General features: G+C 43.7%; 6 protein-coding genes across 6 annotated transcripts; 2 read left to right on the top strand and 4 right to left on the bottom strand.

The window, feature by feature from the left end:
• Nucleotides 1-105: 105 nt before the first annotated feature.
• On the top strand, nucleotides 106-1,422 carry AOL_s00076g7 (uncharacterized protein; the record flags this gene model as incomplete). Its single annotated transcript, XM_011122561.1, has 3 exons — nucleotides 106-294; nucleotides 391-1,011; nucleotides 1,102-1,422. The coding sequence occupies 3 exons, from the start codon at nucleotides 106-108 to the stop codon at nucleotides 1,420-1,422; spliced, it is 1,131 nt and encodes a 376-aa protein (XP_011120863.1).
• Nucleotides 1,423-1,677: 255 nt separating this feature from the next.
• Nucleotides 1,678-3,162, bottom strand: AOL_s00076g6 (uncharacterized protein; the record flags this gene model as incomplete). Its single annotated transcript, XM_011122560.1, has 3 exons — nucleotides 1,678-2,532; nucleotides 2,601-2,810; nucleotides 2,893-3,162. The coding sequence occupies 3 exons, from the start codon at nucleotides 3,160-3,162 to the stop codon at nucleotides 1,678-1,680; spliced, it is 1,335 nt and encodes a 444-aa protein (XP_011120862.1).
• A 1,444-nt stretch (nucleotides 3,163-4,606) lies between these two features.
• AOL_s00076g5 (uncharacterized protein) lies at nucleotides 4,607-5,822 on the bottom strand (the record flags this gene model as incomplete). The annotated part of the gene is made up of 4 exons (XM_011122559.1): nucleotides 4,607-4,654; nucleotides 4,713-5,119; nucleotides 5,178-5,502; nucleotides 5,577-5,822. 4 exons carry the CDS (start codon nucleotides 5,820-5,822, stop codon nucleotides 4,607-4,609), a joined length of 1,026 nt encoding a protein of 341 aa, XP_011120861.1.
• Nucleotides 5,823-7,446: 1,624 nt separating this feature from the next.
• On the bottom strand, nucleotides 7,447-8,739 carry AOL_s00076g4 (uncharacterized protein; the record flags this gene model as incomplete). Its single annotated transcript, XM_011122558.1, has 2 exons — nucleotides 7,447-8,160; nucleotides 8,224-8,739. The coding sequence occupies 2 exons, from the start codon at nucleotides 8,737-8,739 to the stop codon at nucleotides 7,447-7,449; spliced, it is 1,230 nt and encodes a 409-aa protein (XP_011120860.1).
• Nucleotides 8,740-11,840: 3,101 nt separating this feature from the next.
• On the bottom strand, nucleotides 11,841-12,907 carry AOL_s00076g3 (uncharacterized protein; the record flags this gene model as incomplete). Its single annotated transcript, XM_011122557.1, has 5 exons — nucleotides 11,841-12,053; nucleotides 12,115-12,342; nucleotides 12,441-12,614; nucleotides 12,682-12,776; nucleotides 12,859-12,907. The coding sequence occupies 5 exons, from the start codon at nucleotides 12,905-12,907 to the stop codon at nucleotides 11,841-11,843; spliced, it is 759 nt and encodes a 252-aa protein (XP_011120859.1).
• Nucleotides 12,908-14,504: 1,597 nt separating this feature from the next.
• Nucleotides 14,505-17,212, top strand: AOL_s00076g2 (uncharacterized protein; the record flags this gene model as incomplete). Its single annotated transcript, XM_011122556.1, has 2 exons — nucleotides 14,505-16,227; nucleotides 16,278-17,212. 2 exons carry the CDS (start codon nucleotides 14,505-14,507, stop codon nucleotides 17,210-17,212), a joined length of 2,658 nt encoding a protein of 885 aa, XP_011120858.1.
• Between the last annotated feature and the right edge of the window lie 5,272 nt (nucleotides 17,213-22,484).

Raw genomic sequence — 22,484 nt, 5'->3', positions numbered from 1 at the left:
ATACTTGGGTAAATCTACTACTTAAGTCTCTCCACGGCCACTCCATCCATATCTTGTGTTTTTAAGTTCTCATTCTTGTCAAGTGGTTCTGTGGAGATCGCGGCCATGGCGATCTACCAGATGGGGCCATTCGCTATGGACGAGTCATTCATTTATACGTTCTTTCCACTTCTTGCGGCTGTCCTGTTGCTCATATATATCAAGAGTAAGGAGGCGAATGAAGCAGCTAAGGTCCAGGAAGCTCCATCGACATATAGTCTTTGGGATCCCGACCGCAAAACGACCCAGGCAACTGTAAAGAGCCCCTTTAAACTCTACAATTACTATAGATAGTAAATAGAAATTTCACATATCTACAGAAGTACCTTATATTAACAATCGGCATCGTAGACACCTAGCTTCCTTCAAGAACCTATCACTCCTCTAGACGTCGATATCCTCTCTACGCCACCACACCCATTTCGACCCTATAAACCAATTTATCACATGACAATGGGGCTTGAGAAGTGCGCTCCGAATGATCTTTTCCTTATTGATTCATCGTACCCGTCTCGAATCGCCCTGCGCAAACAAATTGTTAACGCTTTTCCTCATACGTCTCTTGGAGCGTCCGAACGCTGTAGTCCCGCGATAAAAGAGTTGTATTCATACATTCTACCTCAACATCTTCCGTCTCGGTTTCCGGGGTTATTTACGACTAGCACCTTTAACGGAGAATTCAAGAACCATGTATCTGGAGATTCGTACCCTCTTCTACCTCCTCAAAATTCGATAGAGGCACTGAAGATCTTAGCGACTACAGTAGAAGAGGATATATTGATCTTACAGAAGGAAAGTGGAAAGGAGACCTATAGTCTTCAAGGGTTCATAGCGTGTTTTCCAAATGGGTTCGATTCAAGCAAGAAGATGGGGATGGAACTTAGGGAGATTCATGGGCCGGTTCCTATGTTTAAAGAGAAACTTGCGAATAGTATGGATCGGTTTTTTGGGAGGTTGGAGGTTGGAAGATGGGTTCGGAGATTAAATGCAAGTTATTTGATGAATAAATTCTTGGAACATCAATCCACATAAAAATTGCCGGGGCTAACTTGTAAGGAATAGTGGACGATATCGACGCATGAAAAGTTATTCTTGCCAACTGGGAATCACCATTATGAAGGAGAAGATTTGCCAGAGGAACTGGAGTCCGTGGATCTTGAGAAAACGTACCTGAGAGTTGAGAGACAGGTTTTGTTGAGGCTACCAGTTTCGAGGGATATTGTGTTCTTTGTAAGGACTTATATGACTCCACTTGCGAGGATTAAGGCGGAAGGACAGGGTGAGGCTTTGGCAACTGCTATTGATGGTTTTCCGGAACGGTTGGGGGTCTATAAGCGGAGAATTGTGTGGGGGAGGGCGGTGCAAGAGGCCCTGCGGGCGTAGATGGGCCTGGGAGCCTATTCTATTAATATACGTTGGGGATCTTGGGTGTATTGGAGCTGTTTGGTTTATTTAGCTAGTATTGATCATATATAAACATGTGTGTACGCAGATGACGTGTGTACCATCTAGTATAAGACGCCTGAACTCCTGAATGAATGAAAGACAAGTAAGAAAAAACCAATGCTAGCGCCGGTTGCGACCGCAAAATTCGAAATAAGACAATGCAGAAAGAGTAGCGCCGCGCCGATGGTAATGCTATGCTATTGAAATTAGGATATCACCTGTTGCTGACCGCGTCATCAGACGGCCATTTGCAGGATTGCCCTTTTCTGCCCAAATCTCTTGACCTCTTACGAGTCCTTCAGAATCTTGTGTGATTTCGAGACCATCGCCTTGAATGCGGATATCACCCGTCCCGGACTTTGCGTGGAGTTCTCCTTCCCAAGTTGATGGATAAAAGAGGTTTATATCCCCACTGTTTGCGGTATGCGTGCTGAGGATCTTTTCAAGGGGGCTTTTTTCGATTGTGATTCTTGTTAAGCCAGATTCGGTATTTGTTTTTAGGTATGGTTCCCTCGAGCCGGTTCCTATAATGTGGAGGTCTATATCACCGGTTTGGGACTTTGCGGAGAGACCTTTCCCTAGGAATAAGCGACCTGAGATGCTCCCAGAATGAGCGTGAAGTGTGGTTCTATAACTCCGCTGCGTTTTTGGTTCGTCGAAGTTGATGGCGATGTTACCGCTTGATGTTTTTATATCGGTGGAAGCGTAGCCCTCGCCTTCACCTGGCGCGACCTGGATGCTAACTTTTCCTCTCTCCGTTCGAACGCGGAGTTTTTCGTGGAGGTCAAATTTTCCAGAGATATCGCCGGAGATAGTATGTAGTTCAATGTCCAAGGAGTTTACATAGTTGATGGATTTGATAACGCCCAAGTCGCTGGTGAAGCTTGCGCTGGATAATTGGATATTGGGGATGTCGAGATTGATGTTTAGATTGCTGGCCACGAGGAGGAGGTCTTGAAGCTTTCCAGGTCGCAAGTAGAGCTTTGCGCGGACTTTTACAGGGGGTATTGATCGCTGGAAGAAGGATTTTTGGAAGGCTCGTTCGCACTGATTGGAGAAATATAGTTAGGCACTCAAAGACTCCTCTCGGTGTTCGAGAAGGATTGATTAGATACCTTTAAGATCACACAGCCTTCAGTATTTTCGAGCTGTACTGATTTAAATCCTTCAGTGTCCCATGTCAAGGTGAAGACCTCGACGTCTAGTCTTGGTTTCTGGTCCTGGGGTATTTCTACAACGTCAATGGTTCCCTCAACCTTGCCGTTGCCTTCTATCCAAAATCCTAGGCCGTCCGTGTAATCTATATCTATAGAAAGAGTTCGTGCCTGATATTTGATAGCAATATTTAGTACATTATCAATTTTGACTTAGCTCTAGCTGTTTTTGGGGGGTTGGATTGAAGCCCACCTCGGAGACCCAATTACTTCTAAAAAACCACATAGCACCCTCGCGGGTGAGGAAGGACATCATTAAGAGGAAAACTACAGCTGGTAGAAGCCATAATTTACTACCACTTGGTCTACGACGCTCTAATCTGTAGGATTCGTTGGGGAGTAATGCTTCTGTTTCGTCTGGATGTGTGGTGGTGGTGGTGGTGGTATTTGTAGCCGGTGGTCCCGCGGCCGCACTTCCTGGAACATCTAGCTGGGTCTGATTCTGACTTTTGAACCAGCCCATTTTGGCGAAAATTTAAGGACGGGTCGAATTAATGATCTTTATGAGTTAACTATTATATAATTAATTTATAGTAACGAATTTCGGTGAATGAGTATTGGTATTCGCCATCACGCGAGCCATTTCCAAAGTTGCTCTACTGGGGGTGTCGTCTTTAAGTACTTTTTCGAGAGCCCGGTCGTCGGCACACACGCTTTATTTGTTCAAAAAGGCTCTTTGTTCTGATCTGGTCAGATGCATGCCTCAGATACTTTCCGTAATACAGGGAACGAAACAGCATCATATTGCAGCTGACTCGGTCCTATGTATAGAGGCACAGCTCTGGAAAGTGCCTTAGGAACCCCGCAAAGAGTTGGCGGAGAAAGTCCGAATGATAGAGGGGTTCAGCTGATAATTTTCCTGGGGAAAAAAAGGGTCCAAATCCTGCATCAGAGGCTGCGGAGCTCCCGTTCCTGTATTGAAAGATCGAACTATACCATATTTGGGGCATTTTGCCGTCGCGTGACAGATAGAGTTATGTTCACGGGGACTAACAAGGAGCATTCGGATGGAAGAGCCAGAAGGCTTGGGGATGCATGATCGAGGAGGGGGAAGAGGACATCAGATGAAGATTTTATTGGTGTCTTCGGTCAGGGGTCTAGAGTCGACTTCTGGAGCTTGAATTCAAATCTGAAGAATGTTGTGGTTGCATTTTGAAGGTTGGTTTCTGTTGGCCGGGGCAACACATGGACGCTGAATCGGGATGTTACCGAATTAGGACAATATGACCATGCGAGATGGCCATCGATGGTTTGACGTCGACCCACCCGCTGGGCCACGCTGGAGATCGAGATCTACATGCTGTTTCCGCGCGGCCGAAACGTATTATAAATGATAGAGATCCTGTTGCCGTGAGAAATCGGTCGGTCGGGCGATGCTCTGTACAACTTTTGCTAAGGTAGGTACTTTGTTTTTGAGAGGGCTGCGCTTCTTATACATTAGTGAGGAGATGATTATATAGATCAACACAAGCTGGACCTTCGGGTTGCATTCCGAGCAATACAATGTGACTCTCGACCTTCAGCCTAGGACGAGACTAGCCGAGGAGACAAGTGGAGTCGACATAGTCTCGGTGACCCTTCTTGTGTTGGCGACGGTGGTCTCTTCTACCGTATTAAAATTCAGCATGCAGGTAGCTAGACATCCTTCTGTTCCGCCTTGAGGTTTTGGTCCTAGTCGATCAATTATCGATTAATACTGGTCATACATATGCATGTATCTCTCGCTCTCAGAATATCGACTTTCCCGCCATTTTGCGCGAATTCCTTGTTAAAATCGATGTACCGTGGCATTAAGTTAAATTGGTTCTATGAAATGCTATTTACAAGTTAAGGCTATGGAGCTAACCCTGGGCGAAGAGTCCACGAGCTTGATTTATGTACACGGCAGTTTTGCCCCCAGGCTCTATTTACTGACACTGAGAGTAATAGTCGTTGAGCTTGACGCAGCGGAAATTCTGTGAAGAGAGTTAGTGAAGGGCTTCTAGATAATATATATGAAGACGGTTAACTTACGCCGCAGTTGGTGCATCCTGTCCAGCCGACTCCGCCGCACTGTCCCCATTGGGAGCAAGTGGGACCACTGCAGCCACCTGCCGGGCAGTTTACGCCGCCGGATGTTGTCACCGCAGTTGTGCGAGCGGTAGTAGCGCCGGCGGTAGTGGTTGTAGTTGTGCGCGCGGCGGTAGTGGTTGTGCGCAAAGTGGTTGGGTTTCCTGTTCCTCCAGTGGCAGGGCATTGCATGCTTCCGGCTGTGTCGGAACTGCCACCGGCCATAACAGGGGGGCCAGGAATAGTATATTGAGTCAAGTGGCCATGGATGTTGACACCGATTCCTGGGTCGCTAGCGCTGTAAGCGCCTGGGAATCTAACGCCACCAGAGGATGGTAGCGATCCCGAACCTCCAGTCACGGTGATTTGGTCTAGAGACGGTTAGCTGGATCCGAATGCGATAGACACTCAACTATCGGGTTTACTTACAGCAGGTAACGTATGGCTGGGGTTCCGATGGGGCTGAGTGGAGAGCGATAACTTCGGCGCGGACAAGATAATCTCCGGATGGAATGCCGGAAGGAATCTTCACGCCAACCTTTCCGCAGCATCTGTTCATGTCCTTTACACCCCAGTTGTCGTCATCTGACCTCGAAGTTCCTGGAACGGCGGACCAGCCGTTCTCATAAACCTTGTACCACAGGCCATCTCCAGAATCTCTGGAAGAGTCATCTACTTTAGTAATGTAAACGATGACTGGGCCATAGTGCTGACCGCCGATGGCCTCGTTGGCACAGTTTCGATCATTGAATTGCTAGATTGATTAGAAGTGTTAGTCAGGACGTCAACATGTTGCATATTGCTATTTCGTGAAAATAAGATGCATACCGCATGCATTTCAACGATGACTGTGCCGCCAGCATTAACAGTGCACTTTCCGGGAACTGGGCTAGTTCCTGCATTACATCGAATATCTGCACCAGTAACGCCTCTGATGGGGTTGTTGTTGAGTGGCAGTCTAGCACAGCTAGTACCTTGGTCGACTCCGTTAACCCAAAATTGCTGGAAAGTAGAATGGGCAGCAGCATTGCCTGCCAAGAAAGCGGAAACAAGAGAAATCACAGCAGTCTTCATGATTATATAGATGAGACTATTCAAGCAACCGGTGCCAGTAGAAGTTAAGCTTTTGATGCTGGTTGGAAGAAGTTATAGAATAGGAACATTGTAGGAAGAAGGCCTCCATTTATAACATACGATATAGAGCGCTCAAGCCACTGTGCTATGGTGCGCCGGAACATGTTTCCAGGCCATATTAAAGAGTGATATCATTGGTGGTCATGGGATATCATAGCAAATCGCCAGTACAGTGCTTCTAGAATTTGTCTGAACTATAGTGCGTGGAAACGTTGGCATTGTTTTAGGTGGGATTACTGTCATTTTCGGAACGACGGGTTGGCGCTGTTACACACCTTTTTTCTTTTGTTGCTGGTTCCTCGGGAACTAAGCCGGCGGAGCGACAAGTGCTTGAAACCAAGGACTCTTGTTTTTGGAGGAAGGACACGGCAGTTGTGTGCAGTCTTACCAATCGTTTCGACGAGTTCGCCAAGCTGCTTCGTTTCATCCCTCAACCCTGTCCACACCAAGGTATCTCATCAAGCGACAAAAATAAAACTTCGCTTCATTTTCCCGGGCTCCACTAGGCGCTTTGCCTTTCATATATGCCCGCTTCCTCAAAAATCAAAACATTCAAATAAAATCTTGATCACTAGGTGTGTAGGTCTCATGTCACCGCATGACTCGCGGCTGAAGGATGTCAGGCCTCGATGCCGGGACGTAAGGCTCTGTAGTTCATAGGTTGCATCGGTAGATCTGAACAAGAAACAAAGTTACCGGCGACAACATCCGTGCGTCGGTATCCTGGCACTCGGGTGACACGGAAAAGAGAGCAAGAATATATGGTGCGTTGGTGGATTCTTGCTCTCTTTTCCATGTCACCCGAGTGCCTGGGTGGCGGAATCGAATGACTTCATACGATTCTTGTTCAGGTCCCTTGCGTATGCTCGGAGTTTGCTTACTTCCGAGTTTCCTTGGAGCTTTAAGGACCGATATCTATTTTAGCTGTTCATGGAAAATAATATTATTATATCCTTGAGAATCCATCTTATTACCGGTTAAATCCACCCGTGAATAAGGATACTAGGGAAATTTTGATCGAAAAGTCGAAACCGCACTATCGTCCTATCTCACAGGCTAAATATGGAAGATGGGTCTCTGCGTTGGTGTTTCAAAATACAACAGACAGAATCTTGGAGCCAACGCTCAGTCTCAACACTAGCTCAGCTAATTATAAGCCGTCTTGGGCTCCCGTACTTAGGCCGGATGCTTAATTTGATAGATATGGGTACTTGTATATATATATGATTGAGAGTAGATATAAATTCGGTCTTAAATAACATGCATAATGGGTATCTTTAAGAAGATGGAAAATAGTCGAGCATTGCATGGGAAACCGCAGCTTCTTTGCTAGGGATGACCTTAACAAATCTACTTCGGGAACCTAGCAAGAGAGGAAAAATAATGTCAAAGAAGCAAAAATGAAGCAAATGGGTATCAACGTTTAAAGGAAGGGCCAAGCATAGAACTCATATTCTTTATATCCCGTCTTCTCTCTGGCAAGAATCGTCATTGGTTTTTCGTTGTCTTAGTGGCTAGCTAGCAACAATCGCGACTTGGTGATTAGTCTTTGGGGAGTGTTTATTTAAGCATATCCGTTGTAGGCGATCTTGTTTGGAGAGCCACGGATGTTCCCGGTGACCTGACCACTGACGGCGCTGCTGGTGATCTTATCGGTGATGGTTGCTGGATCGGCACCACCCTCGGAAGCGCTGATGTAGTAAGCGGCCAAGCCAGCGACGTGTGGGCAGGCCATGGAGGTACCGGAGATGGTCTTGGTTTCCTTATCGGATGTAGCCCAAGAGCTCAAGACACCAACACCTGGAGCGAAGACATCGATGAGAGTTCCCCAGTTAGAGAAGGAAGCGATCTTGTTGCTGCTATCGATGGCACCAACAGTGATAGCGTTGGGGGCGGAGGCGGGTGAAACGTTCTTAGCATCCTGGTTCTCGTTACCGGCAGCGACAACGATGGTGATTCCGGCATTGAAGATAGCGTCAACGGCAGTATTGAGGGCGGCAGATTTGGAACCTCCAAGGGACATGCTAGCAACAGAGAAGTTTGGGGTGGCGTTTTCGGCAACCCAGTTCATTCCAGAGACGACGCCAGCGGTAGAACCGGAACCACCAGCGCTAAGAACCTTAACAGCGACAACCTTGGCCTTCTTGGAGACACCATAGGTCTTTCCAGCGATAGTACCAGCGCAGTGGGTACCGTGGCCATTGCCATCGGAATCAGTCTTGTCAACAGAGTTGAATCCCCAGGTAGCTCGGGATGAACCATTCACGGTTTGGAATTCCTATAATATTATTAGACAACTGATAGATGAATAATATTCAATGCAACAAGAGCTAGAACTTACATCGTGGGAGATGCGAATACCGGTATCGATGACGTAGACGGTGGTACCAGCGCCGGCAGCAGTTTCATCGTATTCATAAGTGTATGGAGCGGAGTAATCCTCATGGGAGATACGGTCGAGGCCCCAGGTGGAGTCAGTCTGTTCAGCGTACGTAGTAACAACGGTGTCTTGTTCAACGTAGTCGACCTCAGGAGAGTTCAAGATCTCCTGGAGAGTTGCCTTGTCAAAACCACCAACGTATCCGTTGAACCCAGTCGATGAGAATCTGAATTTCCTTCCAACACCATGGGCCCTAGCTCCTGTGAGATCTCGAGCGACGTTGGAGTGGAAGGATGAGATGCGATTGGTATGCTTTGAAACGGCACTATCAGAGAGGCCCTTCTTCAAGACGACAATGTATTTATCAGCGATGGCTCCAGCTGCGCCGGCATTGGAGACCTTGCGGATTGGGCCAGCAAAGGCATTGGTAGCCAAGCCAGCGATTGCTAGAAGGGAGATGAGGCCGTTCGTAAGCATTGTGGATTTGAAATTTATGGAAGTGTACTGTAGATCGAGAGATACTAGGAGGAAAGATGAAACTCTATAGGTCTGAAGATGATTGCTTTCAAGACTGCTGCTGATGATGGAGTGGATTTGATTCTATCGAGGGCGCAAGAGCTTGATTTATAGAAAAAATGTCTCTACTGTCGACATCTAGATTAATCAAAGGTCGATGATGAGAACATCGTAGGGATACTGTGCAAGATCCCATCCGGATTGCGGAGTTAAGCACGTACGTATCCCGTGGACCATCCACGACCTTGGCATGTAGCGGCCTTCGTATAACAGTCGAAGGTTCGTATCATGGTAACCTTGCAACCTGAGAACCATGGTGTCGAAATTCTTAGCCTGTAAGCTATTGATGTTTTAGGAAGTTGTCGACGTCTTGACGTTTTACTTTCGGGTGATCTAGTCGTGGAAAAGCTATACCATATATTCTTTAGCCACAACTTCATGAATCCAAGGGAATATCTCCACGATACGAAAAAGTAATATTTCTTCCGTACAGCGATTCTCCTGACAGAATTTGATCTGCCAATTGTCGGTCGAAACCGAATTCCGATCTACATACACCTTCGCGCTGGAGGAGCTTCATGAAGGCTGAACATTTGCCACTCCAAATTCAAATAATCCGGTCTCACGTTAACTTTGCCACACATTAATCCGCTGTCTAACGTCTAGAAATCATGAAGGCCGTGTTATTTTGCCCACGTAAGATCTTAATTATTTCTATTTGAGAGATGTTGAAATCCTCGTAGCTGATATCGTTTATACGGCGCTAGATATCACGTTGCAGATGTTGCTGCCTCGGCGCGGACAAACGAACAGGGATCCCTCGTCAATGTCAATTTTGTGCTTTATCGATGGCTAAACCCCCTCAAATTAACGTTTTTGACCCACGAGAGTGCTCCTCTGACCTTAGCTCAACTCATATATATTACCCCGAAAGCTTTGAAAGATTTGAAACGCATGCACGCCTCTTCCGATCCGAAATTTGATGTACATAAGTACTTACATACCTTTCCAGCCTTTGTTCACTTTCGTACTGCTATTGCGCATATGGCCCGGCTCGGCAATATACCTGTTGATCTTTAGGACGAAGATTATAATCTAGAAGCTTGATATACCGACCGGAAATTCTTGAGATGTGCCCGCCTCTTTGTTCCGAGATGGTTGTTACAGGCATCTGAGTGAAGCCTTGGTACAATACCGATTGTCGCGATATCATCAGGATGGATTCCCCTTTGAGAAGGTCTTTCATGATACCATTCTGTCAGAAATGTGTTCCGATCACAAGGGGCGCTTTGACCGCGCGAAACTAAAGACTGTCGACTGAGCTCGTAACCCCGCTCGATGCAGCGCAGTGTCAACGTCGAGGGATGCTGGTCTCGAAATATAGGGCCAATATGGAAAGGACCGTCCTTTACCAATGGAACATTGGTTGATCTCGCACCTCAGTACACCTTCGAGGCATGTGCGTCACCAATCCCAGTCGTGGAATTCGTTTTCATCCGTTCTATAGCTATTGGTAACCTTATCTATGTGGAACGTCTTTGCCACAACTAGGTCGAAGGCCGTATAGGCGAGGCTCGGAAAACCCGACCGACGGCGTGACTTGGTGCCTAGCCCTACCCGTCGTTCTGGAAAAGGCAGGAAGGAGATTTCTGGACGATTGCCATCCGTCCTTATTACTCTAAAGTTAATACGACACGGCAAGAACTTGGGTTATTTAGGAAGTTAGTCAGCTGGGTTTATTGGAGAGCCATGGGAGAAGCATGATCATCGTTCTTGGCTTAAATGGCACAAGTGTGATTGCACAACACGGCCGGGCGGTCTTGGGTTCAAGTTGACATTTAGTTTAAAGGATGTGGATGTGAATAGGGATTCTTGACGGAGCTTGACACACGAGCTAAATATTCATGCTGGATCAATCACGCGATCATAATGGCTCATGTGCAGATTGGCAATTTCAAAGCTAAGCATGGCTTAGTCTAGACTGAGGAGATACCTCATTCTGTAACCACTGGAACCGAGTCAATTTGATCGAAGCAACAACGTTGCAAGGGTTGCAAGGTCGATATATTTGTAACATTTTATAAATTTAAGATTTACGAATTATACGTCGCATAGTACGCACAGCATTCCCATACTGGAGTCAATATCTTTCGGGATGCCCCGAGGTGCTCAATGGTTTGCCTCCGCGTACATCCATCCATCCATATAAGTAGTTGTACTTTTTTCGCCAGATTATAGTGGTATGCGTGAGCGTTCCGTCGCAGAGTCGGAACTTGTAACTCAGGGCGGGATACAACACGATTCATGCATGAATCCCAGGTGTGACGTATTACTCGAGATAAGCTCACGCTGTGCAACTGTGAACCTTCCAAATTGGTGGTTGTAGGCAATCAAGTATGTATAATGGTATCTGCACGGTACAAACAAAGTTCTGATAAGTCAAGAGCGCCCTGGGCTCCGGCTGGCTAAGGCTTTTGGGTGGGTTGAAGACAATCATGCATAAGCCCACATTATTGCTATAAGCTACAATCTATGGTGATCACATCATTGTTAAATTTTCATGGATCTGCACTTCTGTGTTTGAGAGTAATTTGATATAGGAAAGGAGCATTGATGCATGGTGTTTGGCTGCCTATTTTGTTCTATAGATGCGTAGATATTAAAAGAAGTAATATTCCTCACATACTTGTAATTTTGAGTGCTCAGGAGAAACACGAGAGCTCGAAGGATCCCAGATTCCATTTACAACACCATAGGACTCGTCAAGTCTGCAACCTTATTTTCTAGCCGCTAGATTACGCCTTCGTAGGTTGTCCTTTACATCCCGCGAAATATAGCTAATAGACCCACATGTTTTATATGACCATCCTAGCGGCTATTGTAATTCTGGGCAAAAGCTTTATGTACCAATATCAACCTTTAAAGTACTAGGATATTAATCTCTTGACCAATAAGGTGTTAGGGCTGTCTCAAGAATGTATTTAAGGATTATAGCTGGCCTAGAGCCATAGCGTCATGGGGAGGGCCTTGTCTTTTTCTACAGAGCGTTAAATACTGTAGGTTTATCCCATGATTTTTTCGATATCCCAAAATTCCATCTGGCTACCGGGAACATAGTTATCATAGAAAGGAACGTTGTATTCAGGGTGTTCCTTAACTTCTCTGAGCTGCATTTCACCAATTCTCTTCAAGGTGGGTTCTTTCCACATCTTCGCGATGTATTCGCTTGCTTCTGTCGTTGAGCAGGATAAGTTAACAGAATACGTGAAGAACCTCTGCGATATGTCATTATCAGCTCGACGCTCATCAAGAGAATAACGGTGATCGATTACGCACCGAGAGAACAGGCCAATAGAAAGCATCCGCGATACTAAAGGACCCTAATAAGAATCCTTCATCTCGATCGCCAAGGGTTTCCCTCGCTAGATTGCGGGCCGTATCAAAGATAGAAAGAACACGCTTCACCTCCCCAAGTAACTTGTCGCTGAATTGAGGGGGGGGATTATACTTGACAGCGAAGTTATGTGGAAAGTCGGTTCGAATATTAGTAAACCCGGAATGAAGCTACATTCGTGAACATTGGGAAATGGGTCAGACTAAGGTATATAAATACAAAGTATAACAAACTGCAAAGGGTTGGAGGTGGAGGGAGATACACGCACCTCAGCGACGATACTACGACCATATGTTCGCAATTTGAGTTCCTTGGGCCACAATCCCTTTTCGGGGTATTTATCGTGGAGGTATTCCCCAATTGCTAGCGAGTCATGGACGGGGTGTGGAAGTTGTTTGTCGATGATGACCGGAACGAGGCCTGAGGGTGATTCGGCATGGAGCTATAACGCTACGGTATCAGTATTGGATGTCAATAACCACCGGGAGTCAATTTGGATTTCTACATACCGAAGCCAATGACTCCGCATCTGCGAGTCGGAAGAATTTAGCGGAGTATGGGATACCGAAGTACTCCAAAAGGACCACTGGCCGTACGGTCCAACCTGCGTTTATGTTAGACGGACGTAATAAATATATATATAACGAGGATAGATTGCGATTAGGTTTCAAGGTAGCTGAACTTACTCGAATATCTGATTGGGAGAGCTAACAACTGAAGTTCTTGGGATGTCATAGCGTATATATATGCTGGGACGTAGATCTTAGGTCGGTCTAGATGAAGTCGCGACACAGGCTATGAAACTGGAGTTTGCGATAGATGCAAAGAAAAAAGTACCTCCACCTATTTGACTTGTCAACTAAATCACTTATAACCAAGAAAACGCGGCCAAAAGTTGCACCGGAGGAACCGAGTGAGAAGAGCACCGGATTGTGACCGCTTTAATCTTAGTCCACGTTACGAGCCGTGTGACACCGGGAAAATATTTCCTCTTCCGTTCAAGACAACCAGAATGGCATTCTCTACCATGTCAAGATACAATGGCGTGCACTTCATGGGATTTTGAATCGTTTGTTTGCAAATTGTCAAACTCGGCTTACCTAAACGGCTGTTGTGATTTTGTGTCGACAACACATTTCGCCAGTAGTTGCTAAGCTCTCAGCAAGCCTAAACAGGTGGGTGAATGCTCGCAACATGTATTATCTAAACCCGTTCGAATGGCATTAGAGCGATATGGATATTATACAGAGTTCCATAGTGTTCTCTTTCTGAATTGGCTGGCTTGAACCATCTCTTATAACACTCTGGGCATCTGTGTTTTTTGTCCAGTATCCTCGATGCAACAATTAGCATGAGGATAAACTGAAGGATTCCTTCGAAGACAGTTTCATGATGAGGATAATGTAACACATTGTAACCGCGCATTGGGTTTACTCCACCCCTCTTTGAAATTTCCGCTGAGATCCGACTCTGCATTGAATAGAGAGCGAGTGGGCTCTGTGCGGTTTCATTCGATAAGTTCGATTGGCCTGCTCAACATGGACTCAGAAGTGTGAATATTATGCCTGAAGCGCATTTCCCAAAACTAATTACATTGTTGTAACAAAGCAGTGCAATTTCGGAGAGGGGTAAACGACGCTACATCAAGATTTACGCCCCAAAGCTATGCCCCAAATATCAGCTAGTCAGAGGCCTGGGTCTTACCATCTTCTGATTGAGGATTTACGCGGGTCTCTTTCCGCATCGTCTCAGAAAACTTTGATAATTCGCGGTGGGAGTTTTTATTGGTATTTCGATCGTGATGATGAGCAACTGTAGGATAATATGGATATACCCATTGATGAAAATCTTTTTATGGTATGCTCGTCCCATTCAATCCTATTGGCGGGCCTAAGGGATGAGGCAGCAATCGCATTGGATTGCACTCTTGTCGCGGCTTTCATGGGAGTACCATGAAAGTGGAGGTCTAAATCGACACGAAAAAAAATAGGAATAAGCTCATTATTAGACGGGACGGCTTTCGAGAGCACTCATGACAAATCGGCTTTAAATGGCGGTATTAAAATTCGACTTTTTGTACAACCTTCCATCGGTAGTCTGTGCAAGCCAAAGCCGCAAAAGGCCAAAGTCGCAGACTTTTTGATTTCCCTTTATACTAGGGCTTGAGTTATTTCAAATCAAATCAATTACGATTGCGTATACCTTCGAATTCTTGATTGTAGAGAAAATAATATAAAACCACGGCAGCAAGCTCTCGTGGAGCTAATTAGTCACCACCGAAGTCAATCTTCTTAAGCGCATATAACTTTACCCGTATTTGTTAATCTTAGCTATGAGTATTTCAACCATTAAAATATACCTTAATCGGGCTCTCGAGAACCTTGACTCGCCATATCGAGTCAATGAGGTTGAACCCGACTTACAACAGGCGGAGCAACGCCTCCCTAATATCTCCCCAGAAGATGCGGCTCCGCTAATCGCACAAATTGCTGATATTCGAGCCAAATTGGAGAATGTGGTCAGCCCGGCGGATGCACGTCAGGTTAACGCAGCTCAAGGTAAAATCCGCCAGGCTCGCGACTTCATTGAAACGAATCATGGTAATCTCAACCAATCTGCTAAAGATCACGTTGAGGAACTATTCCAAGGCGCTATTCAGTTTCTTGACCAGATCACGGATTTGCGCAAAGCAGATAAGTTGAAAGCTCCAATACTCGCCGAAATAGACGCCATCCGCACCCAATACGGGAGTAATCGTGCTCCTGCCCCGGTTTATTACCCCCCGCCCCCTTTCCCTCCTCCCGCTCCGAAGCCTGCCCCGTCTCAAAACTTTCCCCATGCGAAGAACAAAGTTTTTTGGGCCAAAGAATATTTTAATACGCCTGGCCGCATCGAACAAACGGAACCCGAACTGGCTCAGGCTGAACAGCTACTCGAGGGCGATGCATCTCAGGAGGCTGATGCCCTCCGCGCAGAGATTGCGGCGCTTCGAGACAATTTAGCCGACATAGTGATGCCCGCAGAAGAGGCATATATCCGTTCTGCTCAACGAGATGTTCAGGGTGTTCGTGATTATATCGACCGGCAACGGGAATTTTTAGATAGAGCCGATACAAAACAAGAACTCGACCGTCAGTTGCAGAAAATCATCGAGGAGGGACTTAGTAGAATCAAGCATCCTCGGAAGGCAGATCAGCTCAAGGCCCCGATCTTGGCAGAGATCGCTCTTATCCGCTCGCAGCTGAATATTGTTCCTTCTACATATCCACAGACTCCACAACCACTGATAGGACCGGCGTGGGCCCAAACCTGGGGTCAGAGTTTGGTTCAGGCTCAGGCTCAGGCTGTTCCCCAAGCTTCACCCCGTATTGATTTGAATGCTCTATCCTTTGATGACCGAGACCGTCTTAACCGTGCGAGGAGGGGCATTGCGCAGGCCCGCAACAATATTGAATCTGGTCGAACGGAGGGCGTTGAGAATTTATTCTTCGACGCAACGAACATACTAGCTCCCGTCAGTAATGCACACAAAAACCATCTTGTCGCGGAGATTGAACAACTTCGCAGGGACTTAGAAGCCACTCGGTTCGCGGAGAGTACCCGTATTATCACTGGGGATCTTGACCGCAAGCTTCAAAATATTGAGATGGACGTCGAGGCGCCCGACCGGCTCCAATATAGCGTCATCTCGTTCAAGCAGCGGTTCGAGCAGGATGATGTTCGGCGAATTCTGACCCCAAATACATACCGCGACTACGAAAGCCGGCTTGCTAATGTGCTCGCTGCCGGTAACGCCCAGATCAAAACTGAGAAGCTAAATCGCGCCAATCCGGCATTACAGAGGCTCCAGGACAAACTCTCCACCAATCCTTTTACGAGCCTCCAGCAGTACGAAGCCAACCGCGTTGATAGTGAACTGCGGAGCATGAAATGGCAGGTCGAGAAGGAAATTAACGAGCTGCCCGAGGATGATCCGGACCGCCTGAGGATCTACGAACTGCTCAAAGATACCGACGACAAGTTTGCAGCATACTCCAATGAGTGGGCAAAAACTGGTATGTTGTATTCATTCCACTAACGGTATCGAGGCTAATAATCGTTACAGGTATCCACGATGCAGTCAAAAGAGAGTGGCAGATGGTCCGTGATGAAGTTCAGGGGTGGGAGCAAGAATTACATAGCCCCAATACTCAGGTTCTTGAGGACCCGGAGCCCTCGATGTCCCGGACCCGTCTTGCTATCCATCGCGCCTACTACTACCTCCATAAAGATACATCTGCTCAGCGAACTCGGGACGAGAATCCTGGGGACTCTGTCATCGCTGCCGTTGACCGCGAGGCAGAACATGTTCTTGAAGCCGCGGGGACCAAGCTGAGTTCTGCTTATTATCAAATTATAGAAGCAGCAGAGCAGATAGAGACACCCGTTGGCGATAGATGGCTTCAAGACAAGCCCGGGTATCTTATTACCAATGCCCAAACAACTTTCGAGAATACGAAATTCTGCGAGCCCGTTGTTGATTGTATTCGGGCCCTTGATCAACGTTGGAAGGATGAATTAGAGGCCGTTCACCTCGGTAGAGAGAAACTCGGCGAGAAGCTGTCCTCTGAGGCAATTCAAAAATGGCCTTCAATCGTCGCAGCTATCCCCTCCATTGTTTCTTATTTTGACCCGTCTTCAGCTAAGCCCGGAGACACGGTCCATTTTAACGGAGTTTACAATCGGGCTGGGTGGGACTTTGATGGAAATCAATACGGTTTCTCAATGCGCTACAATGGGGTACCTTTAGGGGGCATCTACGAGCCGTATATAAACAAAGCTCTTGATTATGCAGCATATCAACTAAAGTTGACAATCGACGATCACAAGGAATGGGACTTGGTCGGTATCATCCTAGGGCCGGGATCAATTAATCAAAGAACAAAGAGGACAATTCGTATAGGGATGCATACTGAAGAGGTCGAGGAATGGCTTCCTGAGGGTTGCCTTCGGCTTTGCATCATTGCTTTGCGAGCTGGTCCTGTTGTTGTCGGGCCGTAGATATCCACTATCTCCAACTTCTCGTCTTTTTATTGTTCCACGCATGTGTTTAATAAAACACTAGCAATCTTCGCCAGTTTGTATTACTGCTTTTGTTAGACCTGTCCCTATGAGATATAAGTCGGGTGGAATTAACGAACGAATATTCAAGAAACCTGAATATAAACCCAATTGAGATACATTAACTAGTGATCCGAATATTAATAATCTAAAACAACAAGATACAATAATGTTTAATTATAATACTTAATAGTAAAAAATCAGAAAGGATCACCATAGCGGGTTAAGTTGAACAAGAAGCCTATACGACTTTGGTATTATTCTTGTTTCATTGGGGATCTGACTAGCAGTACCGCATCTTCCAATTCGACCTCCTCGTCTCGGTCCATAGAAACCAGCCATTGAGGAATGAATACCCGACCCCCTCCCTTCTTGTCTTGCATAATCCGTGGTCTATCATTAAAAGTCACAGCCTATTTCTGCATAGCATTTTGTTCGATCGTTTTATAATATGCAATCAAAGGTGGTCTCGTACCCAGACCAATCAAAGGCTTATCTATTAAATATTTGACTTATAAATAAGCACCGAAAATACTAGTTGAGGGTTGTAGAATTCTAGGAAGGTAGTAGTAAACAAGCTGTTAATTGTACAATCCCGGGTGGGCTGGGTACGAGACAAGCATTTAACAAGAATTTAGCAAATCCCATAAGTGGGTGTTAAGAATTATAAAGAAGATTTAGTATATGATTTAGCACAAGGAACAAAAAAGTTTTTTAGGTGAGAAAATGATTACAAATCATAGGGCATCAGTATTAGATAGAAGGCGATTTATAAAGATCTATAAGACATGCAAAACGAAGTCTGTTAACAAACATAGATTAGAAGGCTGTAACATAGTATCATTGTGTGTCCTAGCACATTCATGTGAGATAGACTGGTATGATAATATCACACAAAATTCTCAAACATGATTTTACTATACCAAAATACCCCGCAGCTCATGTATTTCTTTATACACTCACTTTCTAAGAACCGAATGATTTAGCACATCACTACGACATTTTCCACTGCAAACAACGGGCACCAAAAAAGAGAGTGCCTGAGTTAATGCCTTGGAGTTACAGGGTACAGATCAACGTGCTGACCTATTCAAGCATGTGCTCTTGTGTTGTTCCTGTGGTTTTTCGTCCAACCACAGGACAGCGTGAATTCATCACATGATCATAGTGTACATCTCCGAAAACAAAAAGACAAGAGGGTCCTTCGGACCACGGAAACCCGACTGAGAAGCAGCCAGACCAGGTCCTTTAAATTATTCTTTAATATGATTTCAATCAAACTGTGTTGATTTTATTGTATAACGAAAATAATGCGAGATCAGCTGACGAAAAATGGGCCGCAACCCAAAATCCTCGCAGAGAGAAGTTAAATCCCTCCTTACAGTCGGGCATACAGGCCTCAAGCAAAACAAATATTTCTACGGTTAGCTATCGCGGTATTTGCCCCACATATCGAGCTAAGAAATCCCAAACATACCGAGGTCGTAGCAATCTTCATTAATCTCCGGCTTCTTAGTTTTACTTTCAGATTGCATTGATTGGTATTCCCATCTAAGTTCACACGATTCTTTTATGCGAACTGGTATAAACCTTTACCACCCAGGCACTCAAAACTGGACTTAGTTATTCCCCCTTTATCGGGAAGAGATAATATACATGCCCGAGGCATGATGAACGAAATTATATTCCTACATGCTGTCGCTGTTGAAACCCCTCACAAACACATATTAGCATAGGGTGTCGTATTGTACTGGGGTGATTGTTCTGTGACTTACCAAATAAAACTTAGAAAGCTTCGAAAGGCGTATCGGATAAATATGCCAAGTTATTCTGTACACATGGATAAAGACTGTTCAAGTCTTATTTGGCTCTGTCTAAGACAGGTGCCACAGATTCCTACACATGCACTATGGTGCTAAATTAATATGAAAAACCCAAAGGAAGGCTGTTTGCAGGGGTTATTCACCTCTAGAATAAAATTCGCCGAATGTTTATACTTGGGCTGTCTATATAGTAATAGAATCAATTCTGATTTTTTTCTAAATGTGTTATTAATATTCTGTGTAATATTCATAAGTAAACAAATAAAATCGTGAATAATAATATGTGTGAGCTTTTCAATTTCTGACTTTTCTTTTTTTCTCTTTTACATACACACATACTATAAATCTAACAGCTAACGAACTTACATGCTTATAGGTTCCCGGATTCACAGGCAGGCAGGCAGGCAGTAGTAGCAGTAGTAGCAGTAGTAGCAGTAGTAGCAGTAGCTAGTAATTCTATTCTATTATGTTTCACAGGCTGTAAATGTGAATGCTGTAAGTTGTGCGCGTGCGCGTGCATATTCATAGTTATAGAACCCAATTTTTACTATGAATGCTAAGACCTGGCAGAGGCGTTGAAAACTAACTAGAACCCCTACTTATTCTTGAAATAAGAATGAAGTACGGCGAAAAAGGCTCTCGACGTTTCACTTCTATTCTTACTTCAAGAATACAACAGCCCTTCAGATTCCTATTCCAAGCGTCCCTTGTATGCCCTGCTAAGGCATCCGAAATTCCACCATAGAGACATGTATCTTATAACAAAGTTACGGGATCAGAGTACAGTGACAAAAAATCCAACATGTGAACAAAGTCAATATACCTTAAGGTCTAAATCTTAGACAAATATTTATTGCAATTTTCTATGTTTTTAAATTGGGAAAATTGGTTTACCCATTCAGATTTATAAGGATATTAGGCTTTATTAGATTTTAAAAAAAAAACATGCTTTTTTTTTTAATAGTATTCTCAGCAACATTTATCTTATTAAAAACTTCTCTTAAGGCCAACGTTACGCATACGTTTTTGTAGTGTTAAGCATCGTTATTCGACGGAAAAATCCCGCAATAGCACACAACATCTTTTTTTTTCTTTGTAATTAAAATAAAGAAACTTGCTTTTCATTACTATATAATAAACTACCATTAATTTATATAACTTTAATTTATATAGTTACATAGATTTTAAGTTTTAGCAGTTATGTCGGAGCCTTATATTTCAAAGGGACAATACCTGTATCAATAGCAAACAATTTATTTAGTCATTAATGTGCCTTGTGATGAGTGTAGTAACTTAGATTGGTGCATTTTTAGCTAGTAACTTATAATATAATAACAGATAAAAATCAAGTTATCTTATTATAAAATATCTTTTCCACTATATATTTTACACCTATTATCAATTTTATTATTTGTTGAAGAAATATTATCTAATTTTTACTTATATATAGTACTTGCTTTACAGAGTTTATTTATCTATACTATAATATAAAATTAGGAAAATTGTTTAAAAATTAAATTATAGGTTTAATCAAATCTAAATTTTATGTTAAATATATCAACAAATAGAATATCTTTTAAGAATTAAAGTAGCCTTAAATTAATAAAAATCTAATATATACTATTTATATATTAATTAAAAAAAATTTAATAAACCTAGATAGAATTGTAAAAAACTAAAATAAATAGTATAAAGTTAAATGGAATTTTATTCTTACTTTAATAGCAATTTTATAGTCTATATCTTTCATTTGCCTAAAATTTCGACTATGTACTGAAGGTGTCATCAGGGTTAGGCTCCCTAGCCTGATCTCTCGCTCTTCTTTATACCTCTCTAAGGGAAACCCACAACGCGATGTCATCAGCACCCCCCCAGATCGCCTCTCTTATTATAGCAGCCAGTTCCTCGGTCGATCCAAAATTTTCTTCTGTATTATACACACTCAAAAACTGTTATCTAAATATTCTCTACAACGATATTAATGGTACTTTCATCATGGACATCGGGATTTTTATTAATATTGGCCGGAACGATATACCTTCTGTTTTACTTATTTGGCCTCGTTACCTCTGTGCTAATTACACGGGAGGCTTTTAAGGAGAATCGTGTGTTTGATAATCATGCTAAATTTTTTCTCGATAATCCAGCAAAGGTTAATGTCTAAAAGCTTTACTCATTCTAAACATAATTCCTATTAATAACAATGTATCTATTTCTTTTATTTCTATTATTACTAATTGAAAGGCTTTTATTATATGGTTGATTTGATTTTCTTGAGGCCTTTTGCTTGTGCTTTTAACCTAACGATCAATTTGTGGTTTTGCTTTAATACCACCATTACACAAGGAAACTTAGGAATCTAATTTCTTGATAAATATATCACCCTCCCCTTTCACACGAGGAAACTATCCTTCAATATCTGATATGACCTCAGTAACACCATTACTGAAGTTATTTAAATCGGAAACTGTAGCTTACAAACTCCAGCTTATAATTTCCCAGCCTTATAATACACTATCATTATATAAGACAGAGTCAGTCATAATTGCTGTAATATTTTAAACATAAGTCCTATATTTTAACGCAAATGATCCTAAAAATTATTAAATACTTTTAATTGTTACTAAAAGCCTGTTTTACTCTTTCTAAACAATTTTTTTATTAGGGAATTTGGGTAGCATTCCGTCTTAGTAGTTTGGGTGTATACAAACTAGAAAATCTTTAATGTTGAAAGAAGCTTTTCGCTTGTTGACCATTTAGAATAATATCGATTAATACTACAGCTGGTTGGTATTCGTTTAATAATCATTATCATCCAATTTTCCAAGTTTATACAATAGCGGGCCTGGTTATTTATCGAGATCCTAAGTATGGGTTTACCGTTGACGATGAGATGTGACAACACAAGAGATATAGAAATCGCGTCCAATTCTTGTATCCCTATTCCATGCGGATCACGGGTGACCAGAAGCCGCCCTGGAACGAAGCTTACGTAGACTATTTAGAAAGAAAGGGTAGGGAATTTTTTTTCAAACATCTCAATTTTCCAAGAGAATTGTTTGACAGACAATGCACAAAAGCCTATACTGTCCAATTCAATTGTTTAATTCCATCTTGTCTACTTCATAGAATCATCTCCCTGTTCGGTTGCTTATGCCCTAATGTCCAGTTTGCGGACTTATTTTAAGCCCAATTCATATATTATTCACCTTGCAGAATTAGAGGAACCTCACAAGCGTTCTACCAAGCTGAAGTCAGCTGGAGGTTATGTTACACATTAATTAGGATTGTCCATCTGCTCCTTATTTATTAACTATGCATGCGTCACGAACCAGATCACATGGAATTAACCAAGGGGTCCTCTCTTAATCGCACAAGCGGGGTTAGGA

The sequence above is a fragment of the Orbilia oligospora genome (genome assembly GCF_000225545.1).
Source record: "Orbilia oligospora ATCC 24927 unplaced genomic scaffold scaffold00076, whole genome shotgun sequence".
Classification (NCBI taxonomy): domain Eukaryota; kingdom Fungi; phylum Ascomycota; class Orbiliomycetes; order Orbiliales; family Orbiliaceae; genus Orbilia; species Orbilia oligospora.
This window is presented reverse-complemented; position numbering and strand designations above follow the sequence as displayed.